Source organism: Panthera pardus, unplaced genomic scaffold, assembly GCF_024362965.1.
Source record: "Panthera pardus isolate Hobbes unplaced genomic scaffold, ASM2436296v1 HiC_scaffold_20, whole genome shotgun sequence".
Taxonomy (NCBI): Eukaryota; Metazoa; Chordata; class Mammalia; order Carnivora; family Felidae; genus Panthera; species Panthera pardus.
This window is the reverse complement of record NW_026526766.1, coordinates 88022704-88038351: the sequence shown is the minus strand read 5'-3', so window position 1 is coordinate 88038351 and position 15648 is coordinate 88022704. Positions and strand designations below refer to the sequence as shown.

Below are 15648 nucleotides of genomic sequence, written 5' to 3'. Positions count from 1 at the left end.
AGGCTCTGGGGGGGTTTGAACAGGAGCGGCCAGAAGAGCTGTGTCCCCGCTGGGGGTGTGGATGGTCAGACAGGACCAGGGACAGGCTGAGATGAGTGGACCAGGGGGTGAGCTGTCCCCGTCCCCAGTTTCCGGTCCGTGGTGAGAGGGCGCAGGAGGTGGGGGTGTCACCTTGGCTCTCGGCCAGGTGCATCGGGGGCCCCCGGTGGGTGTCTGGGGAGTGGAGACAAAGGACGGGGGCCTCACCAGCCTGCAGGGCTGCGGTCAGCTGGAATTGCAGGGCCTCGGCCTTGGGGTCGAAGGCCGAGCTGATAGCCGAGGCCCACAAGCGCTGCACCAGCTGGGGCTGGAGGCCCCGGGCCGCGCTGTACTGGATGCTGTGGTTACAGCGCAGGAACGTGGGAAGGCCGTCCTGCAGGAAGTGCTGCGTGGAGCCCCACGAAGAGACGGCCGGGCCCCACCTGCACATACTGCTCCTCGAAGTCCTGGAGGAGGGGGGAGGAGGGGTGGAGGGGAAGGAGGGAAGGGGGTAGGGAGGAGGGTGGGGGAAGAGGGGGGAGGAGGCAGAGGAGGGGGAGGAGGGGGAGGGGAAGGGAGAAGAGGAGGAGGGAAGAGGGGGAAGGGGGGGAGGAGGGGGGAGGAGGGGGGAGAAGGGGTGGAGGGGGAAGAGGTAGGGGGAAGGGTGGGGGAAGAGGGGGGAGGAGGCAGAGGAGGGGGAGGAGGGGGGAAGGGGGGAGGAAGAGGTAGGAGAGGAGGTGGAGGGGGGGAGGGGAAGGAGAAGAGGAGCGAAGAGGAGGAAGGGGGGGAGGAGGGGAGAGGGGTAGAAGGAAGGAGGGAAGCAGAAGGGAGAAGAGGGGGAGGAGGAGGAAGGGGAGGAAGAGGTAGGGGAGGAGGTAGAGGGGGAGGAGGGGAAGGGAGAAGGGGGGAAGGGGGGAGGAGGCAGAGGAGGGGGAGGAGGGGGAGGGGAAGGGAGAAGAGGAGGAGGGAAGAGGGGGAAGGGGGGAGGAGGGGGGAGAAGGGGTGGAGGGGAAGAGGTAGGGGGAGAACGGTGGGGGAAGATGGGGGGAGGAGGCAGAGAAGGGGGAGGAGGGGGAAGGGGGGAGGAAGAGGTAGGAGAGGAGGTGGAGAGGGAGGAGGAGAAGGGAGAAGAGGAGGGAAGAGGAGGAAGGGGGGAGGAGGGGAGAGGGGTAGAAGGGAAGGAGGAAGCAGAAGGGAGAAGAGGGGGAGGAGGAGGAAGGGGAGGAAGAGGTAGGGGAGGAGGTAGAGGGGAGGAGGTGAAAGGAGAAGGGGGGAAGGGGGGAGGAGGCAGAGGAGGGGAAGGAGGGAGGGGGAGGGGAAGGGAGAAGAGGAGGGGGAAGAGGGGAGAAGGGGTGGAAGGGAAGGAGGGGAAGCAGAATGGAGAACAAGAGGGGGCAGGAGGAGGAAGGGGAAGAAGGGGGAGGGGAGCAGGGGGAGAGGGAGGACCAACGAGACCGAGAATGTCTGAGATTTCAACTTCCAAGGGGTAGGAGCCTTAGCCCCTCGTTCAAGGGGCCCCGGGTTGCTGGAGGTGGAAGCCTGGTAGGCCTGTCACCTCTTCCTCTAGCCGGTTGGGGACCCTTGCGCAGGTGGCTTCCCTTTGGTTTATGAAATGGGGAGGACACCTGTCCCCGAGAGGCTGGACCCAGGGCACCCTCCCACTGGGCTAAGTCTGGGCCAAGCCACGCCCCAGGCCCCGCTTGGGGTGTCAGGAGGGGACGCTTGGGGCAACACATCCCATTCGCCCCCCACCCCCACCTGCACGCCTCGGGGTGCGTCCCCACCTGCGCTTCAAGATCTGCGTCAGCCAGGCTCCCAGGGACGACGCCACTGACCACCACGTCAAGGAGCAGGAGGCCGTCGGGATCCAGGCCCCTGGCCTCCTGGGTCATCGTGAGCAGCTCGCCTGTAATCACCCCCCGCCCGGCCTGGAGTCACCACGGGGGAGAGGCCCTGGGCTCGGGCCTCAGCCGCCCCGGCCCCCCGGGAGGAGACCCCTGCTCACCCGTGGCGAACTCCACGTGCGACTTCTGCAGGAAGCTGCCGCCCGTCAGAGAGTGGCCGTTCAGGGCGTCTCCGGTCTCTCCAGCCAGGGCCCAGTAGACGGGGGCGACGGTGACCAAGAGCACGCGCATCAGAGGCCCTGGACGGGGTGCGCACGGAGGCCGAGTGAGGGACCGATCCTGAGGGCCGCCACTCCCCCGCTCGAGGTCCCTCTGCAGCTCCCTATTGCCCCGGGAGGGCTCGGGCCCCCTTCCCTCCCTGCCCAGGACCAGCCCCGTGACCACCCGGGTCAGTTATTGGACCAGAACCTGGGAAAGGGTAAAAGCAAACATCTAGTTTGTGGAGCGGTGTTTGAAAACTAACAAAATACAAAGAAGGGCATGGGGGTTGGGCGCCCGGGGGGGCTCAGTCAGGTAAGTTTCTAACTCTTGATTTCAGCTCAGGTCATGATCTCACGGTTCGTGGGTTCGAGCCCCGTGTCGGGCTCTGTGCTGACGGTGCGGAGCCTGCCTGGGATTCTCTCTCTCTTCCTCTCTCTCTGCTCCTCCCCCACCCCCCTCAAAACAGATACATAAGCATTTAAAGAAAAAAAACCAAAAAACAAGCCAAACGAAGAAGGGCACGTGACTTGCTGATAGTCCATTCAGTTCCACGAATCCTGAGGGTGACTGGTCACCCCCGAGCCTGGGACGTATGTGCTGAACCAGGTTGAAAGTCAACCAGGTCTCCTCACTCGCAGACGCCTCCCGGAAGAGGAGGGTCACTGAGTTCTGAACAAAGGGCCCCAAATTGGCTCTGGATGTGGATTCTCAGACTTGCGCGTGCTGCCCAGCCCTCCTCGATGGGGCAAGGGGTGCCTCAGTCCGGGGAAGGGGGAAACCCCACTCGCTTAGGGGGGGTCAGGGATGGTGGAGGTCAGGGATGGAATCGTTATCTGACGGCATTCGTATATCCCGATTATTTCACACTCTCTGGGTCTGATTTTTATTTCGTTTTGTTGGGAGGTAGCGGGGGTGGGGAGGAAGTGGCCTGCACCTCAATCCACTTTGGCCTCGACTCGGGTCTTAGGGGCGGTCAGAGTTTTCCTCCGGCAGTCGGGCCCTGGGCAAGCCTCAGAACACACGCTTGGCTTCCGCCTGGAGTCGGAGGGGCCCCGGTGCAGGAAGAGGCTCTGGCCCCCGCTTACCCACGCTCGCAGGGATGTGGCTGATGCCGCTCCAGATGGTGGTGACCCCAGAACGTGCCTCCTGGCGCACGCTGGTGTTGAGGCTGGCCATGCCAAATTCCTGGCCGTTGATCACCCCGGATACGCCGCCCCGGCTCCCGCGGGGCTCCCCTGTGAGGAGGGAAGGGGACGGCAGCGGCTTTATCCACCTCCACGCCCTCAGCATGAGCGGGTACTGTCACCCACTTCATGGAACAGGAACGGAGGCTCAGAGAGCTCAGGTGGCTCGTCCAAGGCCACACAGCTCGCGGGTGACGGACTCGATGCCCGGGGGGTCCTGGCTCTGAGGAGACCTGCACTCGGGGCTAGCTTCGAACAGTGGCTCTGCTGTCACCTCCCTGGAAATCTGGGCAAGTCGGGCCCCCGAGACGCACTTGAGCGAGGAGGTGGGACCACAGATGTGCCAGAGACCTGTTGGGTTCTAAAATGCCAGCTGCTCATGATGGCGGGGCCGGCATGCTGGAGGAGCCGGGGCACCAGGCCAGGGACGGCATGCCGCCACCTGAACGTCCCCCATTCCGTCGGTGGCCCTGGCGCCCTCCGCCCTGCGGCTGGTTTGGCCGGGGTGGGCCGGATCTCTCACAGCAGCCAGGCGGGTCTGCAAGCACCCACGCTTTTCAGGACTAATCAGACGGATGGTGGGGGCACAGAGGGTGCTTCCTCTGGCTAATGGGCCAGCTGTCCTGTCTGCACAGATGGCATCCTGGGGGCTGAGAGACAGAAGCTGGCCTGCCTCTTCCCCCTGCCAGCTCTCTGGGGAAATTAACAACCAATTGCCCATGATCTGTCGAAAAAATAACATAAAACACTCAACGGCCAGGGTCCTTAATGGGCAAATCAGGGGGCTGGTTAATTTTGGATTCCGGGAAGCAGTGCCATTTACCCAGTCCAGAGCTGGGGCTTGATGAGATCTGATGCCCATCTGGGATGTCTCTCATCAATATCTGTGGCTCTGGGGCTTATGGGGGGACAGGAACCGGCCATGAACCTACCCCCTGGCTTCTCAACAAGGGGAGGAGGAAGAAGCTGGGGTGCAGATAAGCAGCAGAATGGCCCGGCAGCTTTTGAGGGGGACAAGAAATTGGAGGCCAGGAATGACAAGCCACTGTCAACTTTCTCAGACATGGGATGACTCAGCAGGCCTCTTGCCTCCCACGAGGCCAGGCTGGGCGCCACCCAGGCTGATGGGAAACGAGGAAGAGAAGACAGCGCTCAGAGTGAGGGAGCCTTCGAAACCTCTGAATGCCTTTTACCTAGCAATGCCCTGTTGGAAGAACTCAGCCCGTAGAAATATTCAGGCCAGCGGACAGGTGCACACCACAGGGTAGTTTTCAGGGAGGAGGGTGGGGGGACTGGGAAAAAATAAAAACAAAACCCAAGCCCGTTGCTTATTTAACAAAGCCATTTGCGGGGCGCCTGGGTGGCTCAGTTGGCTGGGAGTCGAACTTCAGCTGAGCTCAGGATCTCACGGTTCGTGGGTTCAAGCCCCGCATCGGGCTCTGTGCTGATGGCTCATAGCATAGCACTTTGCTCTGGCGGCCCTGAGATACTCATCCAGAAGCCATGTGCAGAGCGCTGTGGTTTGGGGCGTGAGCTTTCCAACAGGAGAGGGTAAGGACGGGACCCAGCTCTGAACTAAAGGGAGGAACCGCTCAGACCCGAGGCAGGGCGTGTGGCCAGGCGTCAGAGAACCGCTGAATTTCTGGAGCCGTGTGCGTTGGTCTTCTGTCCCTGTCCGCAGGAGATGAGGCGACCAGGGGCCACAGAGGGTCCCCACAGTTGGCTGGCGGTGGGGTTCAAGTGGGTTTGCAAGCGGCAAAGTGTCGAGACCCCCGCTCTCGGGGCTGGAAAGGTGCCCTCTGGAGCAGCGAGGAAGTAATCTGGCCTTGGGGGCGGGTGATAGATCAGTGATGGCTGTCACGGCCAGGGACAGCAATCCAAAGCCACAAATACGGCGTATTTGCTACAGAGACACTATTAACTTTCAGAAATGAGACTCAGTGACTATCCGCGGTGCGATCGGAGTCGTTTCACGGTGGTTCAAGATAGTCCTTTTCTCTGTTTTGAAGTTTGGCCCCAGGGAGGAGGGAGCTGAACGGTGAGGCCCGGAGGTGGGGGGGGGGGGGTGGCAGGTGTCGTAATGCGAGAAAGCAGTATCCGTCACTGTCCACCCATCATGGCCTAAGTCACAGACTTTTCCCAGCAACCCCCAAAGTGGGCACCAGGGCACCTGGTTTTACTCTGCCCACTTCACAGTGCTGTGGAATATCCAGAGAGAGGACACTGTCTGTGCCGATACGAGCGGCAAACACTTAGCATCTCGGAGCCTCAGTTTCCCCAGCTGTAAAGGGCAGGGTGGGTAAGGTGACCCAAAAGGCCTTTTTCCTCCTAAGTCTGTGATTCTAAGCGAAGGGAAGAGTCGCGGGGGGGGGGGTGGTGGTGGTGCTGGCAGGACAGGGGGCCACGTCCCCCCGACGAAGCAGGAGATCCCGCCCGCCTCTGTCCACAAAGGTCTGAGCGGCGACACCCCGTACCTCTCACGGCCAGGACCGCTCGGGCCGTGGCAGAGCCCAGAAGGTTGTGAGCGACGCACTCGTAGATGCCCGCGTCCTGGGCCTCCACTCGCTGCAGCCACAGGCCCCCGTCGGGCAGGGTCTGGAGCCGCCGGCCGGCCCGCACGGGCTGGCCCGCACGCAGCCACTCCACGGTGGGCACCGGCTCTCCCGAGGCCTGACACTGTAGGGCCACGTCGTCCCCAGATCTCGCCGTCACGTCCCGGGGCTCCACCCGGAACACCGGGGCGCCTGTGGGAAGCCCAGGGCAGCTGTTAGGAACGTTTGGTTATTTTCGTATGTTCAGCTGCTGCTTGTTCATTCAGACGGCTTAGAAAATGCAGAGGTAGAAAGGAGAAAACAGAATCATGAGTGAGCATCACATCCCATCACCGTTCTGAGTACGCCTTTCCAGACACCGTTTCCGTAGAACATGACTGCATGGCTCATAGCTGCTTCCTTCCTTCCTTTTTCACCCCACAATAAATCCTAACTACCTTTCCGTGCCATGAGATACTCGTTTTCAGTGCCTCCCTTCGTTTGGGTCCCTCACGGGGATGTTTCTAACAATGCCAGATGGGAGACGGGGGCCCCGTCACCGACCGTGGGTGAGTCTCACCAAGTCTCTCCCTGGCCCTCCGTTTTCTCGTCTGAGAGATGGCAATCCCTGTCCGCCTGCTACCTCAGACCCTCCGAAACGGCTGGAAAGAAGACACTCGTGATAGCATTTTGGCTTCTCCACGCGTCCCAAACCATAGCATTCTGATCCAAGAAATCCCTTTCCGTCTTAAACCCCCGAACGTAATCATGTCTGCAAAGATCCCTTCTCCAAATAAGACCACGTTCTCGCCTGGGAGGCGAGGACACGGTCGCTCAAATGTCGGGGGGGGGGGGCCACTTGTCAGCCTACCACGGCCAATGTCTCCTAACGCTGAACACATGCCTATCGTGTGGCCCGGCCACTCTCGGACGGACACCCGAACGGAAAGGTGCATGCGTGACCGCCAAAGGCACGCGTCACCTGCCGAAGCAGCGCGGCCCGTAACTGCCCCCACGTGGAGGGGACCATACAAACCGTGACGTGTCCGCACAGCGGCGAGCCAGACCGCAACGGGGACGACGGGTGAGCCACTTCCGCGTGCGAGCTCACGCGGCGCTGTGCACAAGAAGCCGGACACGAGAGCGCACGCGATGGGGTTTCGTTGCGACGACGGTCAAAAAATAAGCAAGAGCAAGACGCTGGCCGTGGCCGCGTGAAGAGGTCAGCAAATGCACAACTTGACAGAATTATCCAAACCAACTATTTCAGGGCTCTAGAAGTCAACGGAAGGCAAGCCACAAATGGAGAATCACTGACCCGCGAAAAGCTTCCAGAACTTTGGGCGAGAACAGTGGAGGCGTGTGGCCTGGGCCTGCTCCCATCCGCCACCCCTACTCTTGAGCTGGGGGCGGGGCTGGCCGTGAGACCCCAGCTTTTGCTATCACAAGGGGCCGATCCGATTTGCGGGAGGAGACGATGCGGGGGGGTTTTGTGGGGGGAGGGGCAGAAGTGACAGGAAGCAAGCAGGGAACTGACGCCTCTGCTGGCCTGCGGAGACCAGGGGACCCGCCGGAAGCTTAACGAGAAGAGCCTGGAAACGAGGGAGCCCTGGAAAGGCCAGACGGGGTCTCTACACATCCCTGGCTGCTGTGGACGGCGTGCACCTGTGCGGGGATCTGGGCGGGGGTGGGCCAGGAGGAGTCAAGGCCGAGGTCCCCTCAACACCTGCCCCAACTCTGACTCACCCAGATGCTTGGATGGGGGGTGGGGGGGGGGGCGAGGCCTTAGTTTCTTGGCCCTTTAACCGTTAGCAAGTTTGACCGGGGTACGTCTTGGGGCAGAACTTCTCCGGGTTTATCCTGTTTGCGTCTTGCTCGAATTTTGTAGCCTTACGTCTTTTGTGACAACTTTTCGGCTCTGGCGTCTCTGGGTATTTTCTCACCCCTTTCTCCTTTCCTTGCGGGACCCTAATGCCACGATGTCAGGTCTTGGCTTCGTCCCACACTGGCTCTGAGGCTCTTCTGGTTGTCCTGCTCGAGTCTGTTCTCTCTTTGTGGTTCCGACTAGGCGAATTCTATTGTTACGCCTACAAGTCGCTAATTCTTCCTTCTGTCCTATGCATACCTGTTCACACCCATCCACTGAGGTTTTCATTTTATGGAAGTTGGGTCCTAAGACTTCCCTTCGTTTCTTCTTCATAGCTACTATTTCTTAAGATTTTTAAAAAATGTGTATTTATTTATTTCGAGAGAGAGAGAGAGAGAACACGCGCAGGGGAGGGGGAGAGAGAGAGAGAGAGAGAGACAGAATCCCAAGCAGGCGCCCCCATTTAACCATTTTTTAAGTTGTACAGTTCAGTAGCGTGGAGCACGTTCACATCACCGCCGTCCATTTCCAGGACCCTTTCGTCTTGGAAAATTGAAACTCTAGATCCATTCAACCACGTCTCCCCATTGCCACCGACCCCCGCCCCGCCGGCCGCCGCCATTCTGCTTTTCGTTTCTACGCATTTGACAACTCTGGTCACCTCACAGAACTGGAATCACACAGCGTTTGTCTTTTTGTGACCGCCCTCCTTCCCCTGACAACCTCAAGTTTCGTTCAGGCACCAGGTGTCAGAATTTCCTTCTTTTTAAAGGGTGAGTAACATTCCAGGGTACGAATGGGTGAATTTTGCAGTGTATATATTGACAGAGCTGTTTTTTGTTTTTGTTTTAAAGCGATCTCTATGCCCAACATGGGGCTCGAACTCATGGCCCCAAAATCAAGCATCGCAGGCTCTGTTGACTGAGCCAGCCAGGCAGCCCAAGCTGTTATTTCTTTTAAAGGCAAAACCCTGGGGGTGCCTGGGTGGCTCAGTCGGTGAAGCATCTGACTCTTGATTTCGGCTCAGGTCATGATCTCACGGTTCGTGGGATGGAGCCCTGTGTCGGGCTCTGTGCTGACAGTACGGAGCCTGCTTACGGTTCCCTCTCCCTCCCCCCATCCCTCCCCCGCTCTCGCACAGGCGTTCTTCCTCCCCCTCTCTCAAAAAAAGAGCAAAACTCTGGACAGGGTAAGTTACCTGGGGCAGGGCATTGACTGGAAAGGGGGTACAGATAGAAGTGTCTGGAAGCTGGCAGTATTCTGTTTTTCTATTTTTGCTCTGGGTCAACTCGGTAGGTTCACATGATAAACATTCATTGAACTGTTCACTTCTAACATGTATTGTCCCTATGTATGTTAATCTTCAGGAAAAAGTTTTATTAAACACCTCTAGGCGGTTTCACAGCATTACTTCGAGGCTCAGACAATGCTTTGTAATCCGCAAGCTACTTGGCAAATGCAAGAGCTGTCCCTGAGATCTTGTTGATGGTTGTGAGTTTGAATAAATGGGTCCCCCCGGGGCCTGGCTGTCGGGTCCCTGGATATTCATTAGCCCTCACCCCGCTCCCCATTCCCCAACTGGGGAGCCATTTCATAGGACTTCAATTGTGTTTTCTGAGTAAATACTTGTAAGAGAGTTCCAAGTCCCTGGCCCTGCCTTTTTTAAGTTTGTTTATTCATTTTGAAAGAGCTGTGCGAGCAGGGGAGAGGCTGAGAGAGACAGAGAGAGAGAGAATCCCAAGCAGGCTCTGTGCTATCAGCACAGAGACAGCCGTGGGGCTCGAACCCACAAACGGTGAGATCATGACCTGAGCTAAAATCTATAGAGCCGGACGCTTAACTGACTGAGCCGGCCAGGTGCCCCTCTGCCCTCCGTTCTTGTCAGACAGCCGGGGACACGCGCCGGGCGCCCACTCTGCACTGTCCCCCCCCGCCGGGGCCCAGGGGAGGGGGAGGGGGAGGCCGAGACTCACTCTGCAGCACGAGGGTCACCACTTTCTCCACTGTGCCCATCTCATTCTCCGCCAGGCACTGGTACCGACCCGCGTCGTCCATCTGCAGGTGGGGTGGGGGGAGAGCAGGTGTTCAGGGGAGCAGGAGGAAGGAGACCGTGCACAGTGAAGGATCATCACTCCGTGGCACGTTACTGAAAACCAGGGGTCTGTGGTGAAGCAAGTCTGGGAAACACGGAGTCGAGACGACACCCCGCTTCTGGCCGCAGGATTCCTCGGGGCTCTTATGGTGCTGGAGCGCAGCGAGGCTTCCAGAAGGGAGACGGTTTGCAGTGTTTTCCCGGCTTAGTGAGAGGGAAGCTTTTCCCACGGGGCACGCATCACCCTGGCCACTGGGGAAACTCCGGAAGAACAAGGCTCGGCTTCACCTCTGAACGGCAGCTGGGGGACGGGCTGAGGCCGCCGTCTACACCCGGGAGGTGACGGCCTGGATGCTGCACCCAAGGGGACTGCCGGGACAGCCCAGCATGCAGGTAAGAGTGGAGATTTGGGGGTCAGATCGGGATGGGGCCGAACCCTGGCTCCGCTGCTGACCACACCCGACTCGTGACCAGTACGCCGTGTCTTTGGAGCGAATCATCTCCCCGTCGCCAAATGCGGATTGTAACCGCTGAGAGCGGCAGAAGCATTACAGGAAATCATGCTCATCGAAGCCAAAGTATCGCCAGTGCCTGGCCCGTGGTAGACACTCGGGTCACCTTAGCGGGCAAGATCGAGGGCCCCTAAGAAGAGCCTGACAGGACGGGATTGTGGATTTCTGCATGATCACCGGGACCCGGGACACAGGAGGGGAGGTGAACGGGTCTGGCCCGAGACCCAAGGCTTTGTAAACAGCACGGAGCAGGGGTCAGGAGAGCTGGGATGGGGTCCTGCCTTGGGAACTTAACTGTTGTGGGCCTCTCTGAGCCTCAGTGTCTTTATCTGTAAAATGGGGCACTCTTACTGGTCTCTTCCGCCCCATGAGTTTGTTAATAATATTTATTGGCATGACCCGGGGGCCAGTCACTCTTGAATACCGGTGTGGGTCATCTCGCTGATTTCTTACTGCAAACCTATAAGCTAGAAACAACCGGTAGCCCCGCTGAATGGCTGGGGTGACTGAGGCACAGAGAAAAGTCACTGGCTGGAGGGCACTCTAGTTTGTTGGGGTGGAGAATCTGGGAGGTGGGCAGGACAGTGCTTTGCAGACTGTAGAGGACGGTGGCCAACACTAAGAACCCTCCCAAGCCATCACAAAAGGCTGCGGTTGTCCTGGGTGGCCCCGCCCCGAGGCACCAGGTCCTTCCTTGCCTCTGTCCTGTGGATGGTCAGCGAGCCATTCTGCAGCCGGTGCCGGAGACGGCTGCCCCGGAGCGGAAGGCCGTCTTTGATCCAGCGGATGTCAGGCGCAGGGGCTCCACGGACCACGCAGTCCAGCTGGACGCTGCTCCCCACGGGCTCCACCAGGTAGGAGAAGGCCTCCCCTTGCAGGACAGGAGCTTCTGCTCGAGGTGACATCGGACAAGGGGTCAGAAAGGTTCCCTCAAGGCTCAGCCTCCCATAAGACAACTTCCGTGGCACGGGTCAAACGAAACAGACTGCCGGGAACGCCGATTTGAAACCGAGTGGGAACAGTGCCGTGATCGATTGGTGATGCCTGAGACGGGCCCAGGAATGGCAGGCAGTGCGAGGAGTGTCATATGCTTGCCCGCCTGGATGGATTATCCCAGCTGCAGGGTACCTGCCGGGGACTTTGGAAAACAAGGACTACCTAGCCACTGGGACACCTCAGTTGGACACAGCAACACTAAGACGCCCCTGATCCTCACTTCGTGCAAGCGAATCCTAAACCACTCTCGGATGCCCCGTGTCAGTTTTCCATGCTTGCTGGTTTCCTGAGATCGAAACCGGCCGCGGCCGTGTCCCGGTGCCTTGGGTGGCTCGTTCCCTTCCATCGAGCTCTACCCCTCCCATCCTGAAATCAAGCAAACTAGGTCATGGCATCTCGGAGGGTTAGCATGCTGCTCTTGACCAAGCAGGGCCCTGGGGGACAACTGGTAGGCTGGCCAGCTTCAGGCGTTTTTCTGCCAGGACACCTTGGTCCCCGTGCCCTCCTTCTACACTGGCACCGTGCAGCTGATGGCGGTGTAGGCCAGCGGGTCAGATCTCATTCTACCCGCGGCCAAGTCATCTGGGGAGCCGAGAAAAATACTGATGCTGGGGCCTCACCCCAGGGAGGCTGGTTTTGAGAGTCAGGGCTGGCACCTGGGCCTCTCAGCATTTTATAAAGTCCCCCAGGGCACCCCAAGCCACCGTCAGGGCAGAGGGTTACTAGTTCAGAGGCCAGGAGATTGATTTCTTAGAAAAACTAACAGATTGGGTCTAGTGGAGGTCTCAAGAAATCCACACGGCTCACGCCCTACCCTTCACGTGGACGAAGCTGACGGCCTGCACACGGCCCACTCTGTTCTCGGCCCAGCAGACGTAGGTCCCGCTGTCCTCTCTGGTGACTGCCACCCGCTGCAGCGTGCTGCCCCCGTCCTGTTCGGACACCCCCTCTGGTGGAAAAAGAGATGCCCCAGAGGGTTCTGAGCCCAGGGTGCCAGGGACCTCCTGCCCCAAATACTTAACCCGGGCCGGGCACCCAGCAGGTGTTTGACAAAGACACAGAAAACAGGTGTCTCTTCCCGAGGGTGGAAGGCTGACCACATCAGGCCCATTCACAGCAGGCCCAGGCCATGTTAGAGGATGAGGTTGAAGGACCAGCCTTCCGCAATTTTCAGGTCCACACCGCGAGCTTGCTGCGGGGCTGAGGGTAGGTCTTTGGGGGCCTATTAATCTGCACTTCCTGCATTAAACCAGTTGGCCCTCAGCACCCCTCTTATCTCCATTTTGAGACGAGGCAGCTGGGCTCAGAGAGGCTGAATCACTCCCCCAAACGCCCACCCCAGGAGCTGGTGGGGTCAGGGCGACGCCTTCTTTACAGGTGCACGGAGGCGAGCTTCCGCGCCCGGACTCCGGTTTAGGAGCGCCTGAAAACACCATGTTAAAAAGTTTTGTATTTTATTTTTTAAAAGTAGGCTCCACGCCCAACCAGGGGCTTGAACTCACATCCCTGAGATCAAGAGTCACACGCTCCTCCGACTGAGCCAGCCAGGCGCCCCTGAAAATATCATTTTGCGGTGGAGGGGACTCAGCCATTTGCCAGTTCGGCAGACGTTCATCGAACACCCACTCCAGACCCTGTGCCCTGTGCGGGCCCTGTGCCTCCCTCAACATCACCTGGGGACCAGGAAAGGGGTCTGCCGAGGGGCCCAGCAGTGCTGGGGTGTGACACGTGCTCCCTCCCGGGCCCTGAGGTCTCTGGGGCTGAGTCTTTTCTGCAGGTGGCTTCTTGTCAGGTCTGACATGTGCTGGTCGCATATGGCCACACCTGTGTTTGCTCGGTGCCCCCCCGCAGAGGGCCAAGTCTGGAGACCCAGCACCCACCAGGCTGACGGACACCCTCTTCCTCTCTACTAAGCGGGGTCTCCCCACCTGTCGGCCCTCCTCCCAGGAGACCCCCACCACCCGCTCCCAATAGGCCCAGACCCGTGACAGGTCGGTCGTTGACGGTCCAGCCGATGCGGGGGGTCGGGCTGCCCCGGGCCGCACAGCGAAGCCACAGCCTGTCCCCGACGCGCAGGCTGCGGTCCCCGGGCAGGGTGGTGAAGACGGGCAGTGCCAGGATGGTGAGATGAACACGGTGGCGGGCGCGGCCCGCCGTGTTCTCGGCCACACACGTGTAGGTTCCAGCATCCTGGCCCTGCGGGCAGAGGAGGGGTCGGCCTGAGAACTGCCCCCACCCCCAGCTCCTAGGGACCCATTCTCCCCGAGGTCCCCTCGGAGCGTGCAGCCCAGAGAGGTGAAGTGCTTTGCTCAAGGTCACACAGCTGCAGTAAACGGCTCCCTTTCACCACCGCCCCATGGCGCCCCTTACAGCCTTCATGAGACTCCGCGAAGGTCACCCGCACCCGTTCATCCGTGCTCCCATCATCCCTGAGGTCCTGTGTTTGGTGCCCTTTGTACAGAGGGCTCAGCCAAGCTCTGAGAAGTTCCACGGTGCTCTCCGGCACAGCTAGCTCACTCACCACTGTCCGAGGACCTTGTGACCCTGCCCTGCAGCAGGTGTGTGCCCTGAGCAACCTCCCCCCCCCCCCCCCCCGGCTGGAGAGGCGCCCATTTGTAACTGTGGAACCCGAGTGCTGTCCGAGAAGGTGGTCGGGGCTCCCACCCACGCCCCTGGCTCAGGTCAACAACAACGCATGGTTGAGGACAACCAGTCTGGGGACACAAAGTCAGCTCTGTGTCCCGCCCCCCCACCCCACCCCATCCAGGGCTCCTTCTCTCCCTCAGGCATTAGCCACTGAGGCCCAGGTTCGAATCTTGGTTCTGCCTCTCGGCAACGGCGTGCCTCGGAAAAACTGGATACGCTCTGAGCCTCAGTTTCTTCATCTGCACTTGGGGATTATGATACCTATTTCCCCAGATTGCTGGGATTAGAAGCTGCATAGCGCTCAGCACGGGGCATGACAAACGGGGTGCTCGGCCGGCATTTTCCGCTCCTGCCATTACCATTAGACCCCTCGGTGCTACACAGGGAGGGAGCCACACCTCCAAGTTCTTCACCAGCAGCTCCCCAGAAGGCTGGATGGTGAACTTCCCCTCGGCCCCGGACACAGGCTGGCCGTCTTTTTCCCAGGTGATGGTGGGCTCAGGACTGCCGCTGGCCCGGCAGGGCAAGAGGACGTGGGAGCCTTCGGTGGTGGACAGGTCAGGGAGGCCAGTCTTGATCACGGGCGGGACTGTGGGGGGAGAGAGAGGTCCGCTTGGGGGTGAGGGCGGGCTGCCCCCGCTCCAGCGCCCTTGGCAGTTGGCGTGCCCCTCGCCCCTTCCTCCACCGACCCTGTCACAGGCCACGGCCCATGCTCTGGACCATTTGGGGACTGCTGAGTTTGGTGAAGCTGTGACGGGGTGATCCCAGCGCACACACACACACACGCACGCACGCACACACAATGACTAAAGGGACAGAAATGGCTATGGTTGCCGGAGCGCCGAAACGAGTGAGGGAGGCCCAGACCACTGGCTCAGCAAAGGTCAGAGGAGGCAGAGGGACCCGAGGCACTGTCTAAAGGCAGACCTTGGGCACAAAACGGGAGAAGGCGTTTTTTTCCCCTCACTTCCTTCTCGAGCACAAGCCAGGCTGGCACGGGGGAGGATGCAGGGACGTGTCCTGCCCGGGACGCCAAAGCCCCTAGCTCGCCGGGGTCCACCTCAGCCCCCTTCCCTGGGCCCACCTTGCACCACCAGCCGTGTTTTCCCGATAGCACTGCCTGCGCTGTTCTGGGCAATGCAAAAATAGTTCCCGGAATCCTCCGGGCTGGCGTGGATAATCCGAAGCTGTCCACCGGGTAGGACCTGCGTACTCGCTCCTGGATTTGTGGGGGGGGAGGGAAATCGGGGGTTCGTGGCTGAGCCAGCAGGACCACCGAGGAGAGCAGGAGGGCCGTGTGGACTGTTCTGTTTGAGCAGGTAGCAAGTGACTCGTTGTGGTCACAGGGTGATGGGGGCGGACAGAGACCCGGAGTCCAGCCGGCTTGCCCCGCTCCCCAGCCTCCCAAGTCAGCCACCGAGTGCTCCAGCAGAGTCTCAAGCTCTGGCTGGTGAGCAGACACAAGCTGGCAGGAGGGAAAGGCGGGCCAGGGCTTTCTGGGAGCAGGCGGGAGGATCCCGGGCCCGGATGATTCTTCCCTTCCCGGTGCTGGGGAGACTCACCTGCGGGAATGCTGAGCCCCTCCTTCTGCCAGGTGATGCTCGGCTGGGGGATGCCCGAAGCCACACAGGAAAGCAGTACCTCCTCGGCCACCAGTGCCCGGACCACGCTGGGCAGAGGCTTCACCACGGGGGAGG

The 15648-nt window shown here is 60.1% G+C and overlaps 1 protein-coding gene across 1 annotated transcript in view; it reads right to left on the bottom strand.

Annotated features, from left to right (window-relative positions):
- The window catches only part of HMCN2 (hemicentin 2), a 145007-nt gene that overhangs the window by 7746 nt on the left and 121613 nt on the right, over positions 1-15648 (bottom strand). Inside the window, 13 exon segments of the mRNA XM_053908429.1 lie at positions 247-436; positions 438-485; positions 1803-1924; positions 2024-2161; positions 3209-3358; positions 5782-6051; positions 9679-9760; positions 11008-11198; positions 12120-12254; positions 13288-13501; positions 14350-14540; positions 15036-15170; positions 15514-15648. Of these exon segments, the coding sequence (XP_053764404.1) occupies positions 247-436; positions 438-485; positions 1803-1924; positions 2024-2161; positions 3209-3358; positions 5782-6051; positions 9679-9760; positions 11008-11198; positions 12120-12254; positions 13288-13501; positions 14350-14540; positions 15036-15170; positions 15514-15648 (2001 nt within the window).